Source organism: Garra rufa, chromosome 11 (assembly GCF_049309525.1).
Source record: "Garra rufa chromosome 11, GarRuf1.0, whole genome shotgun sequence".
Lineage (NCBI taxonomy): Eukaryota > Metazoa > Chordata > Actinopteri > Cypriniformes > Cyprinidae > Garra > Garra rufa.
Window position 1 is genome coordinate 36,484,125 of NC_133371.1, and position 16,198 is coordinate 36,500,322.

At 33.5% G+C, this 16,198-nt stretch overlaps 1 protein-coding gene across 1 annotated transcript in view; it reads right to left on the minus strand.

Annotated features, from left to right (window-relative positions):
- The window catches only part of tbxas1 (thromboxane A synthase 1 (platelet)), a 110,338-nt gene that overhangs the window by 49,374 nt on the left and 44,766 nt on the right, over positions 1–16,198 (minus strand). Inside the window, exon 4 of the mRNA XM_073850199.1 lies at positions 3,710–3,762. Within this exon, the coding sequence (XP_073706300.1) occupies positions 3,710–3,762 (53 nt within the window). The remainder of the gene's footprint in view (positions 1–3,709; positions 3,763–16,198) is intronic.

Below are 16,198 nucleotides of genomic sequence, written 5' to 3' on the forward strand. Positions count from 1 at the left end.
TTTTGTAGTCACGCATGGCAGCTTTCACTGCTGAGATGTGGCGAGGTCGTACCGTCAAACGCTGTGAAATCCAGGATTGCGAGCGCCTATGTATGTGTCCTTGCGTGTGCCAGCATGAGACACCACCTTCCCCTCAAATGCAACTTCCTGTCATTTCCTTATTTTCCTCACAGGAAATAGCAGAAACAAGCAGATAATTAAACACCTTTATTAGGCACCGATAATTAAATATCAAAGCTTTTAGGAGAATATCTGAAGCTATTAATCTAGTTCATCCAAGCTTCTGGAAGCCCCTTTTTTCCAGCAGAAGGCTACGCTTAGGTTCATTACTGCGTCCAGTGGCTGTAAAGCACATTTAAGCCCAGCTGGGACTCAGCTGGAGGCAAACGCAGCAGAGACAGATCACTCTTATCATTTACTGTACTCTCCTTTCATGTGCCGGTGTCAGTTTGGTACTGTAAACCTCAGAGCAGAGCACACAGTCTCTTCATACCATCTTGTGCTAATGAAGCTGACACTGGCAGTCCACATGGCTCTAGGAGTGGGATGAGTTTAATTAAGCTTGCAGCTAAGTGACCTATAAAACACTGATCTCATTAGTATGTTTTGGTTTATCTATGCATCTGCGCCGGCGGTCTGTTCTCAAACTGAAAAGCTCTCACGTGCAACACAGACTGATATGCAAGATAGACTGATATATCACTCAGTCACACTGCAAAAGATCAGCAATAATGTCTGGTTTGCCGTAAACATATCTAAACATTTGGTAACACTGTGTGTAATGTTCAATTTAATGTTCCAACAATGAACAATACTTACAAAACTACTGCAGCATTTATTGATCTTACTTAATGTTTGCATAATACATTATATAAATCAATATTAGTTCATTTATACACTACCAGTCAAAGTTTTTTGAACAAAAAGATATTTTAAGAAGTCTCTTCTGCTCACCAAGCCTGCATTTATTTGATCCAAAGTACAGCAAAAAATTATTTAAATATTTTTACTATTTAAAATAACTGTTTTCTATTTTAATACACTTTAAAATGTAATTTATTCCTGTGATTTCAAAGCTGAATTTTTAGCATCATTACTCCACTCACATGATCCTTCAGAAATCATTCTAATATTCCGATTTGCTGCTCAAAAACTTTTATTTTGATTATTATGTTAAAACCAGCCGAGTAGGATTTTTTCACGTTTCTTTGATGAATAGAAAGTTTAAAAGTACAGCATTTATCTGAAATAGAAATCTTTTGTAACATTCTAAATGTCTTTATCATCACTTCTGATCAATTTAGAAACCATCCTTGCTAAAATAAAAGTATTAATTTCTATAATTTCTTTAAAAAAAAACTGCAAGCTTTTGAATGGTATTTGTAGTACTTACAAAAGCTTTTTTTTTCAGATAAATGCTAATCTTTGGATTTTTCTACTCATCAAATAATAAATATTGATAATAATAATAATAATAATAATAATAAAAGATGTTTCTTGAACAGCAAATCAGAATATTAGAATGATTTCTGAAGGATCATGTGACTGGAGTAATGATGCTAAAAATTCAGCTTTTTTTCAGAAATCACAGGAATAAATTACATTTTAAAAATATATTTAAATAAAAAGCAGTTATTTTAAATAGTAAAAAAGATTTCACAATATCACTGTTTTTACTTAATTTTTTTACTTTAAAAACATTAAAATCTTACTGTTCAAAAACTTTTGACTGCTAAAGTATATTTATAAATTAACATTACTTATCCAGTATTGATATCTGCTGTAATATACATTGTTTTGCTAGATAATTTGGATTAGTATGAAAGCCCCTTTCCACCACAGCTGAGTAAAAATATGATTCTGTAAGTCATAATGAGAAGCTTTCTCATAACTTAGATGACTGAGTTATTATAATAAGAAAGTTTCTGATTATAAGATATATAGTCATTATTATGTAAAAGATCCTTATTGTTGAGATTTTATATTTAGAAGAAATTTAGACTTAATTTGTTTAGAATGTTTATCATTATTATGATACAGTAAGTCATTACAATGAGAAAGCTTCTTGTTATTATGAGATAGTATATACTAATAAGAAAGTATCTTGCGATAATGATCAACTTTCTCATAATAATATTGGGGTAGCACTTTATTTTACAGTATGTACATACTATGTACTTGTTATAGTAATTACAGTAACTGGATAATAACTAGGTACTAACCTTGAACCTAGCCCAAAAATTAACTTAAAGGGATAGTTCACCCAAAAATGAAAATTCTGTCATGAATTATTCACCCTCATGTCGTTGCAAACTCATAAGACTATCGTTCATCTTCAGAACACAAATTAAGATATTTTTAATGAAAAATCTTTCTGACCCTGCATAGACAGCAATGCAACTGACACGTTCAAGGCCCAGAAAGGTAGCAAAGACATCATTAAAATGGTCCATGTGACATCAATGGTTCAAACTAAATGTTAGGAAGCTATGAGAATACTTTTTGTGCGCAAAGAAAACAAAAATAACAACTTTATTCAACAATTTCTTCTCTTCTGTGTTAGTCTTCGATGCATGTTCCATAACAGAGAGTCTAAACTCAATGAGTTTCCTCCAAAAAGTATTTAGATACTTTATTCATACCTAAAAACATCTGAAAATCACTGCATTACACTGAATATGCCATCAAACATTGGTTGACCACTATACCAAACGGTCTCTTTCACTAGGGTATCTCATTCATGCATTCTGGTTAGAAGCCATTTCGAGATATTCTCAAACCATATCTGAAGGATATTTTTGGATAGAGCAAAAAATAAAATCACACCTACGTTTGCAAACCTTCTGCACATTTTAACGCGAGCACTCCTGCAATGTGCAAAACGTCTGAACTTAGATGACTGATGTCTTGTACTTCGAGAACCGACAAGGATTTTAAGGAGCATGCGGAGCACTGATATGTATTTCAAAGCCCTTTGATTTCGGTGAGAAGCTCAGCCTCTTGGATTACTCTAACTGAAAGATGTCGTAATGTCTCCTGACATATATCCACACGACTCTGAATTAGATCCCCTTTTCCGGTCCCGACACCCAATCCAGAACCCCTGGATCCCACTGAACACACACACAAGCAGACAAAACCAGCGTCATTCTGATTCTCTTCCCCTCTATTCTCCTCATATTAAACACAGGAAGCCCAGTGGCACTCACTGCTTTGATCTCCCTCGAGGAGAAGTCGGCCTCTCAGAAGCAGGCATATTAAAACACAATGTCTGGCTAGCGACGGACTAAATTAGAGGACACTGGGCACTCTGTGAGAGGCTCATGCTGTCTGAATATGAATGATAGGACCGTGAACAAGAGCCTCGTGTGTTATACAAAGATGCTTTCGTATTAAAATAATTCTATAAATGTGGAAATGACTAAAGCAATCATGTAGGGCACTTTTCATCAGAAATATAATCAGAAAAACATCATTTCTATTACACAGGGGGTAATGAGAAGTCGTTCATGTTTCACTTGGCAAAACAAATAGGTTTCGCATATTTGTGTTTATTAACGCCTTTGACAAAAGCTTTCCCAGATGATAAAAAATGGTTTCCTTCAGATGTCAATCTCAGACAAAGAAATAACATTAATTCAATCCGATTGCATTTATTCATTTGATTGACGCTTTAATAACAGTAAGAGTAAAATCCAGGGAGACTTACCCACAAATTCGACCGTATTTCTTTATTAGGTCAGACTGTGCCTTGAAGAAACCCTGTGCAAGAGTAGAAAATCCACATATCAGTATTAAAGCACATTCAATGCAGAATATTCAAGTCAGATTCATTTTAGAGACCATCTACAACAATCAGATTTCAAAGGATAGTTCATCCAGAAATGACAATTCTGTCATTAAAGGAGTAGTTTTAGAACAAACATTTACAGATAATGTACTCACCCCCTTTGTAATCCAAGATGTTCATGATTTTCTTTCTTCAGTCATAAAGAAATAATGTTTTTTGAGGAAAACATTTCAGGATTTCTCTCCATATAACGGACTTCTATGGTGCCCCCGAGTTTGAACTTCCAAAATGCAGTTTAAATGCAGGCTCTAAATGATCCCAGCTGAGGAAGAAGGGTCTTATCTGGCGAAACGATCAGTTATTTCCTACAAACATTTACAATTTATATACTTTTTAATATCTACACAGAGTACACACAGATCTAGACAAGACGAGCATTTGAGGTTAAAAAGTATATAAATTGTAATTTTTTAAAGAAAATAACTAAACTTTTGCTAGATAAGACCCTTCTTTTCTCGTCTGTGATTGTTTAGAGCCCTTTGAAGCTGCATTTTGGAAGGTCAAACTCGGGGGCACCATAGAAGTCCATTATATGGAGAGAAATCCTGAAATGTTTTCCTCAAAAAACATCATTTCCTTACGACTGAAGAAAGAAAGACTTGAACATCTTGGATGACAAGGGGGTGACATTATCTGTAAATTTTTGTTCTGAGAGTGAACTACTCCTTTAATTACTCACCCTCATGTTGTTTCAAACCTGTAAGACTTTCGTTCATCTTCAGAACACAAATGAAGATGTTTTTGATGAATTTCGAGAGCCTTCTGTCCCTGCATAGACAGCAACGCAACTGATATGTTCAAGGCCCAGAAAGGTAGTAAGGTAGGGGTGTAACAATATCAAAATCTCACAATATGATAATATCTCAATATGACGTCCACGATACAAAAAAAAAGACAAATGAAAACTTGGGAAAAAAAACTACAATTTGTCATTTTAAAGTTAAAATTCTTTGAGAGTTTAAAATTACCCATGTTCTTAACTAAGAAAACTTAAGTCGGAAAAAAAAAAATCAGTGAATTGACTTGTACCTGAACTTTAAAAGGAACTCAACCCTCTTTTTATTTGCGGTATACTGTCTCAGTCTAATTTACTTTCACATTGGTGTTTTAGGAAGCCAAACAAATAATAACAACAATTTTATATTATTATTAGGACTGTGAAAATACCCACAAAAGATTATTTAAAGCTATTCTTGTGTTAAATGAGAAAGTATCAAGTAGACATTACAAATTGTAGATTTAAAAAAAATGTATTTGATTCAGCATAAAGTTTATTACACGTAAACATTTAGCTTCATAAAATTTAAAACCACAGTTGTCACATAGACTATTTTATCAATGTCCTTTCTACCCTTCTTGACTTTGAACATGGTAGTATCATTGCTGTCTATGCAGGGTCAGAAAGCTCTCGGATTTCATCAAAAATATCTTCATTTGTGTTTACAAAGGTTTGGAACGACATGAGGGTGAGTAATCAACAACAGAATTTTTATTTTTGGCTGAACTATCCCTTTGTAGCTATAACAGCTTCCACTCTTCTAGGAAGGCTTTCCACAAAATTTTAAGTGTTTCTGTGGGAATTTTGAGCATTTGGTAACTCAGGCACTGATGTTGGACAAAAAGGCCTGGCTTGCAATCTCCATTCCAGTTCATCCCAAAGGTGTTCGAGCCAGTCAAGTTCTTTCACACCAAACTCATCCAACCATGCCTTTATAGACCTTCCTTTGTGCATTGAGGCACAATCAGGCTAGAATAGAGAAGGACCTTTCCTAAACTGTAACCACGAAACTGAAAGCATAGCGTTGTCCAAAATGTCTTGGTATGCTGAAGCATTAAGATTTCCCTTCACTTTATCCCTCTTTTACGCACCATGCACCCTCAGCACTCGGTGACCTAGCTCTGTTACATAGTCTTCCGCTTTATGGCTGAGTTGCTGCTATTCCTAAACGCTTCAGCTTTTCAAAAATACCACTTACAGTTGACCGTAAAATATCTAGCAGGGATGAAATTACACTTTTTTTTTTCCCACAAATGCTCATAAATGCATACTGGATGGCTAGGTGCTTGTTTTTATACACCTGTGGCAATGGGTGTAGTTTAATATATGTGACCCTGGACCACAAAACCAGTCTGAGGTAGCATGGGTATATTTGTAGCAATAGGCAAAAATACATTGTATGGGTCAAAATGATCAGTTTTTCATTTATGCCAAAATCATTCCGTTCCACTAAGCAGAAATATAAATTTCCTACCGTAAATATATCAAAACTTACATTTTGATTAGTAATATGCATTCCTAAGTACTTTAAAGTTTGACTTTAAACGCGATTTTCTCAATATTTAGATTTTTTTGCACCCTCAGTTGTATCTCTGCCAAATATTGTCCCATCCTACCAAACCATACATCAATGGAAAGCTTATTTATTCAGCTTTCAGCTGATGTATAAATCTTAATAAAAAAAAATATGACTGGTTTTGTGGTCCAGGTTCCCATATGATGTTATAATATGAATATTATTAGTTTTGCTTTCTGCCACAGCTTTTTAATTGATGCTTTTCAAATATTGTGGAACAAAACAACAAAACAAGAGAGATCTGATTTGTTGAACTTGCATCCTTTTGTTCTCAGTGGGTGGGCACTTTGCACAGCTTTGCCATCATGTCGTTTAAAGCAATTATTTATTGCAGTGCAGTCTTTTCTTGCATACCACCATCTGTCTGCATAAACAGAATAAGATTCCCCTGTACAATATATGACTCTTAAAGAGGCGCTTGTTATGCTATTGCAGGTACGGCTGAGATACTGCACTTATCCACCAGTAGGGGTCAGTAAAGAGCAAAAACACCCCCTTGCGCTTGGCTCTCTCGAGGTTTATGGGCTCTCGGAAGGTTTATTGAGGTCTACTGAGAATATTATCCTGAAATATCCATAACCATAACACAATAACAGGAATATGATCATATCCCTATTTAGAATTGAAGAACATATTAAACTTTGCTGAGATTGCACCGTTTATAGAGGCTGGTGGGATATACAGTAGTTACACGACAAACAAACAATCAAGTGCTGACTGTAAAACACACGCACACACACACATATACAAGCACATAAAGAGTGCTAGTTTGGTATGCATGGCAGCCGGTGGCTCTGCTGTCTCTACTAATGAAGGAGTCGACAGTACTGGCACCAAACCGCCTGCCCTCCCTTCTTCATCTCACCATTCCTGCAGTCTCCCTGGTGGGCATTAGGCAGAGCCGTATGTGTGTGTGTGTTCTTCAGTGAGCATTAAGCAGTGGGGTGTGTGCCCTTGCGTCCTGATGTCCTCTCCTTCAGCCTTTTATTACTGTTCTGTCATACGGAAGAGGCTGCGCGTGCATCAGGCAGTGCTGTAGTGAAGTTTAACAGGAGGCTCAATTCAAACAAATGAGTTGCTGCTGCCTTTGGCTTCATTGGGGATTCATCTCGGACGGATGCGATCAATAACGCCGGGTCTGACTGAAGCAGACAGTCAGCGGTCCTATTGGAATTCTCTTAAAAAGATTAGCCACTTTCAGTTGTTTTCTAGCACATATATGACCTTGACCTCTGCACAGGTCTGAACAGTGCGCTGCTTCTCTTTGTCTCAGCCGCTAATAATCTCTCATGTCACTCAGAGTCATGCTGGCAGACATTCAGTGTGTGCCTGAGAGAGAATGTGGAGGAAGGTATGGGATATTCTATTCTATTCTATTCTATTCTATTCTATTCTATTCTATTCTATTCTATTCTATTCTATTCTATTCTATTCTCTAATGCTGGGCTAAAAACAACCCAAGCTGGGTTAAATATGAACAAACCCACTGACTGTGTTGTTTTGACCCAGCGGTTGGGTTAAATGTTTGACCAAACTACTGGGCAGGGTTGCCAGGTTTTCACAACAAAACCCGCCGGGAAAATTTGCATTCAAAACTGAATAAATATCACGTTATTGGGGTCGCTTCAATCCGCGGACATGACAAACAACCCGCGGCAACAGTGGTAAAGTAGCCAATTCTGCGGGAAAAACACAGACTTGGCAACACTGCTGCTGGCCAGTTTTATTTAACTCAACTATTGTTTAAAATTTACTACATGGCTGGCTTAAAATGAGCCCAAAATACTCAAAACTAGCCCAATCATGTTTCGGTGGGGGGTCACCCAGTAAAAATTGTGTTCCGGAGGGCAAAATACACATAATTTGTCAGGGTTTCCCTCGTCGAATTCAAATTCCAGGAGCTAAGTATTACATTATTGGGGTCGCTTCAACCCGCAGACATAAAAAACAACGTGCGGCAACAGTGTTAAAGTAGCCCAATTCCGCGGGAAAACTGCAGACTTGGCAACACTGCTGCTAGGCAGTTTTATTTAACTCAACTATTGTTTAAAAATTACTATATGGCTGGCTTAAAATGAACCCAAAATACTCCAAACTAGCCCAATCATGTTTTGGTGGGGGGGTCGCCCGGTAAAAATTATGTTCCAGAGGGCAAAATACACATAATTTGGCAGGGTTTCCCTCGTCAAATTCAAATTCCAGGAGCTAAATATTACATTATTGGGGTCGCTTCACCCCGCAGACATAAAAAACAACCTGCGGCAACAGTGTTAAAGTAGCCCAATTCCGCGGGAAAACTGCAGACTTGGCAACACTGCTGCTAGGCAGTTTTATTTAACTCAACTATTGTTTAAAAATTACTATATGGCTGGCTTAAAATGAACCCAAAATAGGTTGAAATTAAAAATCAGACACTTAATTACTAGAGGCATCAGTAATAATCATAAGTTTAATATTTATTAATAAGCAATTTAATAAATGTTTATTATTTAATTATTATTTATTAAACTTAATTAATTTTCATTTATTAAACATATTAATAAATATTAATTTCCAACCTATTTTGGATTCGTTTTAAGCAAGAAATATAGTCATTTTTTAAACAATAGTTGAGTTAAATAAAACTACCCAGGAGGTTGGGTTAAACATTTAACCTAACCACTGAGTCAAAACAACCCAATTGCTAAAAAATGCTCGGTTAAAAGACACCCAAATTAGGTTAAATATGGACAAACCCAGCGACTGGGCTGTTTCGACCAACCTGTTGGGCAGGGTTGCCAGGTTTTCACAACAAAACCCACCCAATTGCTAATCAAAACTAGCCCGTTCAAAACTAGCCCAGTCATGTTTCTATGAGGGTCCCCAATAAAAATCATGTTCCGAGGGTAAATATACATATTTTTTCGCTGGGTTCCCCTGGTTAAGTTTGCATTCCAGGGGCTAGATATCACGTTATTGGGGTCGCTTTAACCTGCGGACATGAAAAACAACCCACGCAACAGTGTTAAAATAGCCCAATTCTTCAGGGAAAATTGCAGACTTGACAACACTGATTAAAGAGCGCCAAAATGGCATTTATTATCTGGACTTCATGATAAAATTGACAGAATTTATAAGCTGAGAGTTTGTTTCTTATCAGAAGTAGGCCACTGAGCCACAATTTTAGTGAAGCTCATTTTCTCACGTTTCTGCATGTGTCATGCCAGGGTTGCCAGGTTTTCACAACAAAACCCGCACAATTGCTACTCAAAACTAGTCCAATCACGTTTCGGTGGGAGGTCTCCCAGTAAAATACAAGTTTTTTTTCAGGGGCTAAATATCACGTTAGTTATTGGGGTCGCTTCAACCCACTGACATGCGTGTTAAATTTGCTCAATTTCGTGGGAAAACCGCTGACTTGGCAACACTGCTGCTCAGCAGTTTTTTTTAACTCTGGTTTAAAAATGACTACATGTCTGGGTTAAAATGAGCTTAAAATAGGTTAGAAATGAAAAATCAAACACTTAATTACTAGAGGTATCAGTAATAATCAAAAGGTGAACATTTTAATAAGCAATTTAATAAATGTATAAATTATTATTTATTAAATGTATTAATAAATGTTCATTTCCAACCTAGCAACTTGGGTTGTTTTTAACCCAGCATTTTTTTTAGAGTGCTCTATAGTATTCACCTTTAAAAAAATGGGCTAACAACAACCCAAGTTTGGTTAAATATGGACAAACTTAGTGACTGGGTTGTTTTGACCCAGTGGTTGGGTTAAATGTTTGACCAACCTGCTGGGCAGGGTCTATTCAAAACTAGCCCAATCGAGTTTTGAGGGGGAACCCCTGCTAAACAACCGGGGGTGAAATACACGTAATTTGGCAGGGTTTCCCTGATAAAATTCGCATTTCAGGTGCTATATATCACAATATTGTGGTATCTTCAACCCGCGGACATTAAAAACAACCCTGTTGAAGTAGCCCAATTCCGCAAGAAAACCACAGACTTGGCAACACTGCTGCTGGGCAGTTTTAACTCAACTATTGTTTAAAAATACATTGTGTGGGTTATTTTTTGATTAGTAATATGCATTGCTAAGCACTTAATTTGGACAACTTTTAGACCAATTTCACGGGAAAATCGTAGACTTGGCAACACTGCTGCTAAGCAATCGGTGCCGATAGCCTTGTGGGCAGTGCTTCGACATGCAGCGCTGTTGTATTATATATATATATATATATATATATATATATATATATATATATATATATATATAAATAGTTTTTTACAGTGTAGATGATTGCATTAGATAATGGACCGATACTGAAAAGGAAATAAAGTATAGTCTCTACAAATGAGATTCATTTATGCAGACCTTAAAATTTTGTATTCTGTCTGTCTAAAATAAATAGTAATTTATTTAGAGATATTATTCAGAAAATAAAGCCAAATATGCTATTCTGTTCAAGTATCTAGCTACTATAAGAGCCTTAAACAAAACTCTGCATGTCTTTCAATAATTCAGTGCCACAAACCTGGCAAACTTAGTCAAATCCAAGTAATTATTTCTTCCCCAAAGGCACTAAATGCAACAGATCAGTTTCAAGATCCAAAAAGCCTGAGCACCCAGACTCTTGCTTATAAAACAAGCAACCTAACTGGATTTAGGTTCTCTGACCCTGAGTATTAAACAGACTGTTTTGCTGTCATATAAGAAATCTATACAATATATGATTTAAATTTTTTTAAAGAAAGAAAGAACAAAATAGACATTAATGCTTTTATTCAGCAAGGATGCACTAATTTAATTAAAATCCAGTAAAGACATTTATAATGTTACAAAAGAGTTCCATTTCTAATAAAGGTTTCTATTCATCAAAGAATCCTAAAAAAATTAATTACGGTTTCCACAAATTAGAATGATTTCTGAAGGATCATGTGAAACTGAAGTCTGAAGTAATGATGCTAAAAAGTCAGTTTTGCCATCACAAGAATAAATTACATTTTAAAATATCTTAAAACAGAAAACAGTTATTTTAAATGGCTAAAATATTTCACAATATTACTGTATTTACTATTTTAAATATAGTATATGCAGGCTTGGTGAGCTTTCTTTTAATAAATCTTTAAAAATAGTACCAAGACTATAACATGGGTGGTCTTCCGTTAATATTACAAGGACCTGTTTTGCACCTTAGACTCAGTAAATAGTCTTGACACACTGAGCAGGCAGCTTTACTTTGTTAACGTTAAAGTCAGTCCACATACTGTAGCCCTTTTTATTTCAAACTACCATGACAAATCCTATTTTCCAGATGCGTCCCCTATGAATAAACAGAAAGCAAGTATGTGCGAGTGTGTTGGCAACAGACAGAAAGAGAGCGAGAGGAACTGAATCTAGCTTGTTTAGGATCTTAAATGGACCAAATCTCATGTCTGTGAGTGTTGTATTTGGTAATGGAGTGTGTCATGATAATGTGCTGCTGTGGGTTGCGAGAGACTCTGTCGTCTAGTCTCTAAATGTGACTCAATCTGCCCCGTATCCCAAGCGCTCTTTGTACATCACTTCCTGTTACCCATGATCCTCCTTCACATCCTGGCTTCTCTCTTTCTTTTTTCCTGCAAATCACTCCAAATATATCATTATTGTTTCATCGCTTTCACAATTCCTTCTCTTAAAGAATTAGTTCACCCAAAAATGAAAATTCTGTCATTAATAATTACTCACTCTCATGTCGTTCCAAACCCGAAAGAAGATATTTAATTAAGATATTTTTGTGTGCAAAGAAAACAAAAATAACAACTTTATTTAACGATTTCTTCTCTCCCGGGACAGTTCTCTGTCATTACGGAGAGTACGCATACTTATACAGAATTTTCATTTTTGGATGAACTAATCCTTTAAGACTGTATTCCAGGTCAAATTTTACAGTATTGTTCAAACGTTTTTGAGTCAGTAATTTTTCTATATACTTTATATTCAACATATATGCAATAAATTGATTACAAGTGAAATTAAAAACATTTACAATTTTACAAAAGATGACTGTTTTAAGTAAATACTGTCCTTTTTAATGTTCTATTCATCAAAGAATCACAAAAAACAGTTTTGAGCATTGACAATGATAAGAAATATTTCTTAAGCACCAAATCAGCGTATCAGATGGATTTCTGAAGGATCATGTGACACTGAACACTTAAGTAATTATGCTGAAATTTCAGTTTTGCCATCACAGAGATAAATTGTAATGAATAAAATAAAATAAAATTGGAAATGGTAATAATATTTCACAATATTACTGTTTTTACTGTATTTTATATCAAATAAATGCAGCCTTGGTGAGCGTCTTTCAAAAAAAAAAAAAAAAAAAAAACATTAAAGAAACTAATTTAACAGATTTAAACTAAGTATGAGTTTCCAGTTAGTCGTTATTCCTAATTTATTCTTGATCAGTCTTGGCTAATTTTTTACTAAAAGTCTAACAAAAAAAAGTATATATACATTACCAGTCAAAAGTTTTTGAACAGTAAGATTTTTAATGTTTTTTAAAAGTCTCTTCTGCTCACCAAACCTGCATTTATTTGATCCAAAGTACAGCAAAAGCAGTAAAATTTTGAAATATTTTTACTAGTTAAAATAACTGTTTTCTATTTGAATATATTTTAAAATGTAATTTATTCCTGTGATTTTAAGGCTGATTTTTTAGCATTATTACTCCAGTCACATGATCCTTCAGAAATCATTTTAATATTCTGATTCGCTGCTCAAAAATACATAAATAATAGTCAGGATATAATCCAGAAATTTTATGGTCACTTATGTTAACCCTAAAACAATGTCCAAAATTCAAAATAGCCTACAGATAAAACATCAGTAAAAAATACATCAGTAAAAGTTTTTTATTTCAGATAAAAGCTGATCTTTGGATCTTTCTATATATCAAATCCTGAAAAATATTATTTATAATAATTAATTCTAATAATAATAATAATAGAAAATGTTTCTTGAACAGCAAATCAGCATAGTACAATGATTTCTGAAGGATCATGCGACACTTAAAAATTGAGTAATGATGCAAAAAATTCAGCATTGAAATCACAGGAATAAATTACATTTTAAAATATATTCAAATAGAAAGCAGTTATTTTAAATAAGAAAAATATTTCAAAGTTTTACTGTTTTTGCTGTACTTTAGATGAAATAAATGCAGGCTTGGTGAGCTGAAGAGACTTCTTCAAAAAACAAAAAAAAATTGCACTGTTCAAAAACTTCTGACTGGTAGTGTCAAAAGAATATATGTTAATGAATTCATTCATTTATTTATACAGTATATTATTCAAATGCAATTTTGTAGTCTCCAATTAGGATCTGATGCATAATGAAGACAAAACATGATTGTATTGTAAACTAATGCACACAAAAGTAGACAGGCCAACTTCTGGGTGCAAGGTTAAACTTTTATTTTTTTTCTTCACTCGTCATCAATCCTAAACACAGACTTTGCTAACGTAGCCCATACGCCTTACTTTCCTTCTCCTTTCTCACTTTCAACATCTCCCTTTCCTCTTTTGCATTCTCACTGAATTTCCAAGTTGAAATGCAGTCACCTGCCTCTTGAGAGGGGATTGCGTCTGCGTCTCTAGTGCCAGTAACACAAAATGTGCATAGAGTCGCACACACATAGACCTACAGGATTTAGCTGAGAGGCTGGCCTGTGGAAGTGGGTCAGAGGATTCTGCTGTAGCAATGCTCTGGAGACCACTGTTTGTGAGACTGAGTCTGCTGACGTGTGCACGAATCGACACACACACTAATACGGCCAGACAAAGGCTGCGCAACCGCATACAAAAACCCACACACTAAAAAAAGCAGATACCTTTGGTTCACCTGGGGAGCTTCATCTAGACACGCTGTAATTATGCGTGCATGCATATTCATTTACGCCTTTCTCACATCCATCTAATAACATTTAATCACAACGAGGAAGACATGAATTGAGATGAAAAGGAAGGGTACAGGGAAACAGACAGGCAGGGTGAGAGGGAGAGAAGGAAGAGGGAGTATTGTCATAAGCGGGTGATAGAAAGACAGAATGAAAAGAGGGTTGTGAACGACACGCTGTCCAGTCAACCATCGCTGTCTGACAGTAACATATTGATCTGAGAATCTATTCAGCACCAGAACAGCACAAGAGATGGAATCAAAGCTTTATGTAAAATACGCCAGTTTGCTGGTGGGGGAATTTCATTAAAACATGCTTGGGCTTTTAATTAAAAACAATTACATTTATTCAACAATTAGCATGAAGGCAGTTCAAAAGTTTTGTGGTGCATTTTTGTATTAAGAAAAATCCTATTTTATTTGACTTTTTAATCCTTTTATAATATTATCACTCATTACTGTATACACAGTAAAAATACTGATTTAAAATGTCTTAAAATACAGTCTACTAAAATTAAATGTATTTTATTTAGTTTTATTTATAATTACGTATCATAAAATACAATATATTCTAAAAATATTTTTTGTATGGAGAAAACAATAATTTAATGTTTTACTTTTTAATCCTTTTAAAATATCATTACTATAAACAGTAAAAATACTGATTTAAAAAATTTAATCAGCATGAAGGCAGTAAAAAAAAATTTGGTGGTGTATAGTCTCAAAATACAGTATACTAGAAAATGTATTTATTTTATTTTATTTACTTGTCATAAAATAGGATATATTATAAAATTGATTTTGTATATAGAAAACAAACCCTAATTTAATGTTTTACTTTTAAATCCTTAAAAAAATTATAAATAAAAAATGTAATCAGCATGAAGGCAGCAAAAACACTACTGAAAATTGTATTTTATTTTGATTGATTTACTTATTATAAAATATAATATATTATAAAATTAGTTTTTGTATAAAGAAAAAAACTAAGTTAATGATTTACTTTTTAATTATTTTAAAATATTTATTTTTTATTATTTTATACAGAAAAAATACTGATAAAAATAAATAAATCAGCATGAAGACAGTAAAAAAAAGTTCTGTGGTGTAGTCTCAAAGTAAAGAATTTTTTTATTTTTTTAATAATGAAAAAATGTTTTTTTAATTTTATTTTACTTATCATAAAATACAATATATTCTAAAAATATTTTTTGTATGGAGAAAACAATAATTTAATGTTTTACTTTTTAATCCTTTTAAAATATCATTACTATAAACAGTAAAAATACTGATTTAAAAAATTTAATCAGCATGAAGGCAGTAAAAAATTTTTTGGTGGTGTATAGTTTTTAAAAATGTATTTATTTTATTTTATTTACTTGTCATAAAATACGATATATTATAAAATTGATTTTGTACATAGAAAACAAACCCTAATTTAATGTTTTACTTTTTAATCCTTAAATTGTAAATAAAAAATCTAATCAGCATGAAGACAGTAAAAAAAAGCTGTGGTGTATAGTCGCAAAATACAGTCTATTAATTATTTTTTCTTTTTTAATCCATTTAAAATAATTACTATTTTAAATTAATTATTACTATATACAGTAAAAAATACTGATTAAAAAATAAAATCAGCATGAAGGCAGTAAAAAAAAGTTCTGTGGTATACAGTCTCAAAATACAGTCAACTAAAAATGTTGTTTTTTCATTTATTATTTACTTAAAATAAAATACTATATATAAAAATACTATTTTCTTATTAATAAAATACAATATATTATACAATTAAAAAATAATATAATGTTTTACTTTTTAATCCTTTTAAAATAATGATCACTCATTACTATACATCTCAAAAAATATATACTTTTTTATTTACTTTTCAAAAAAAATACAATGTATTACAAAAATAATTTTTTGTATAGAGAAAAAACCTTGTTTTACTATTTAATCCTTTTAAAATAATTATTGATCATTACTATATACAAAAAAAATTACTGATTAAAAAAAAAACTTCTGTGGTGTATAGTCTTAAAATATAGTCTTTATTTAATTTAATTTTAT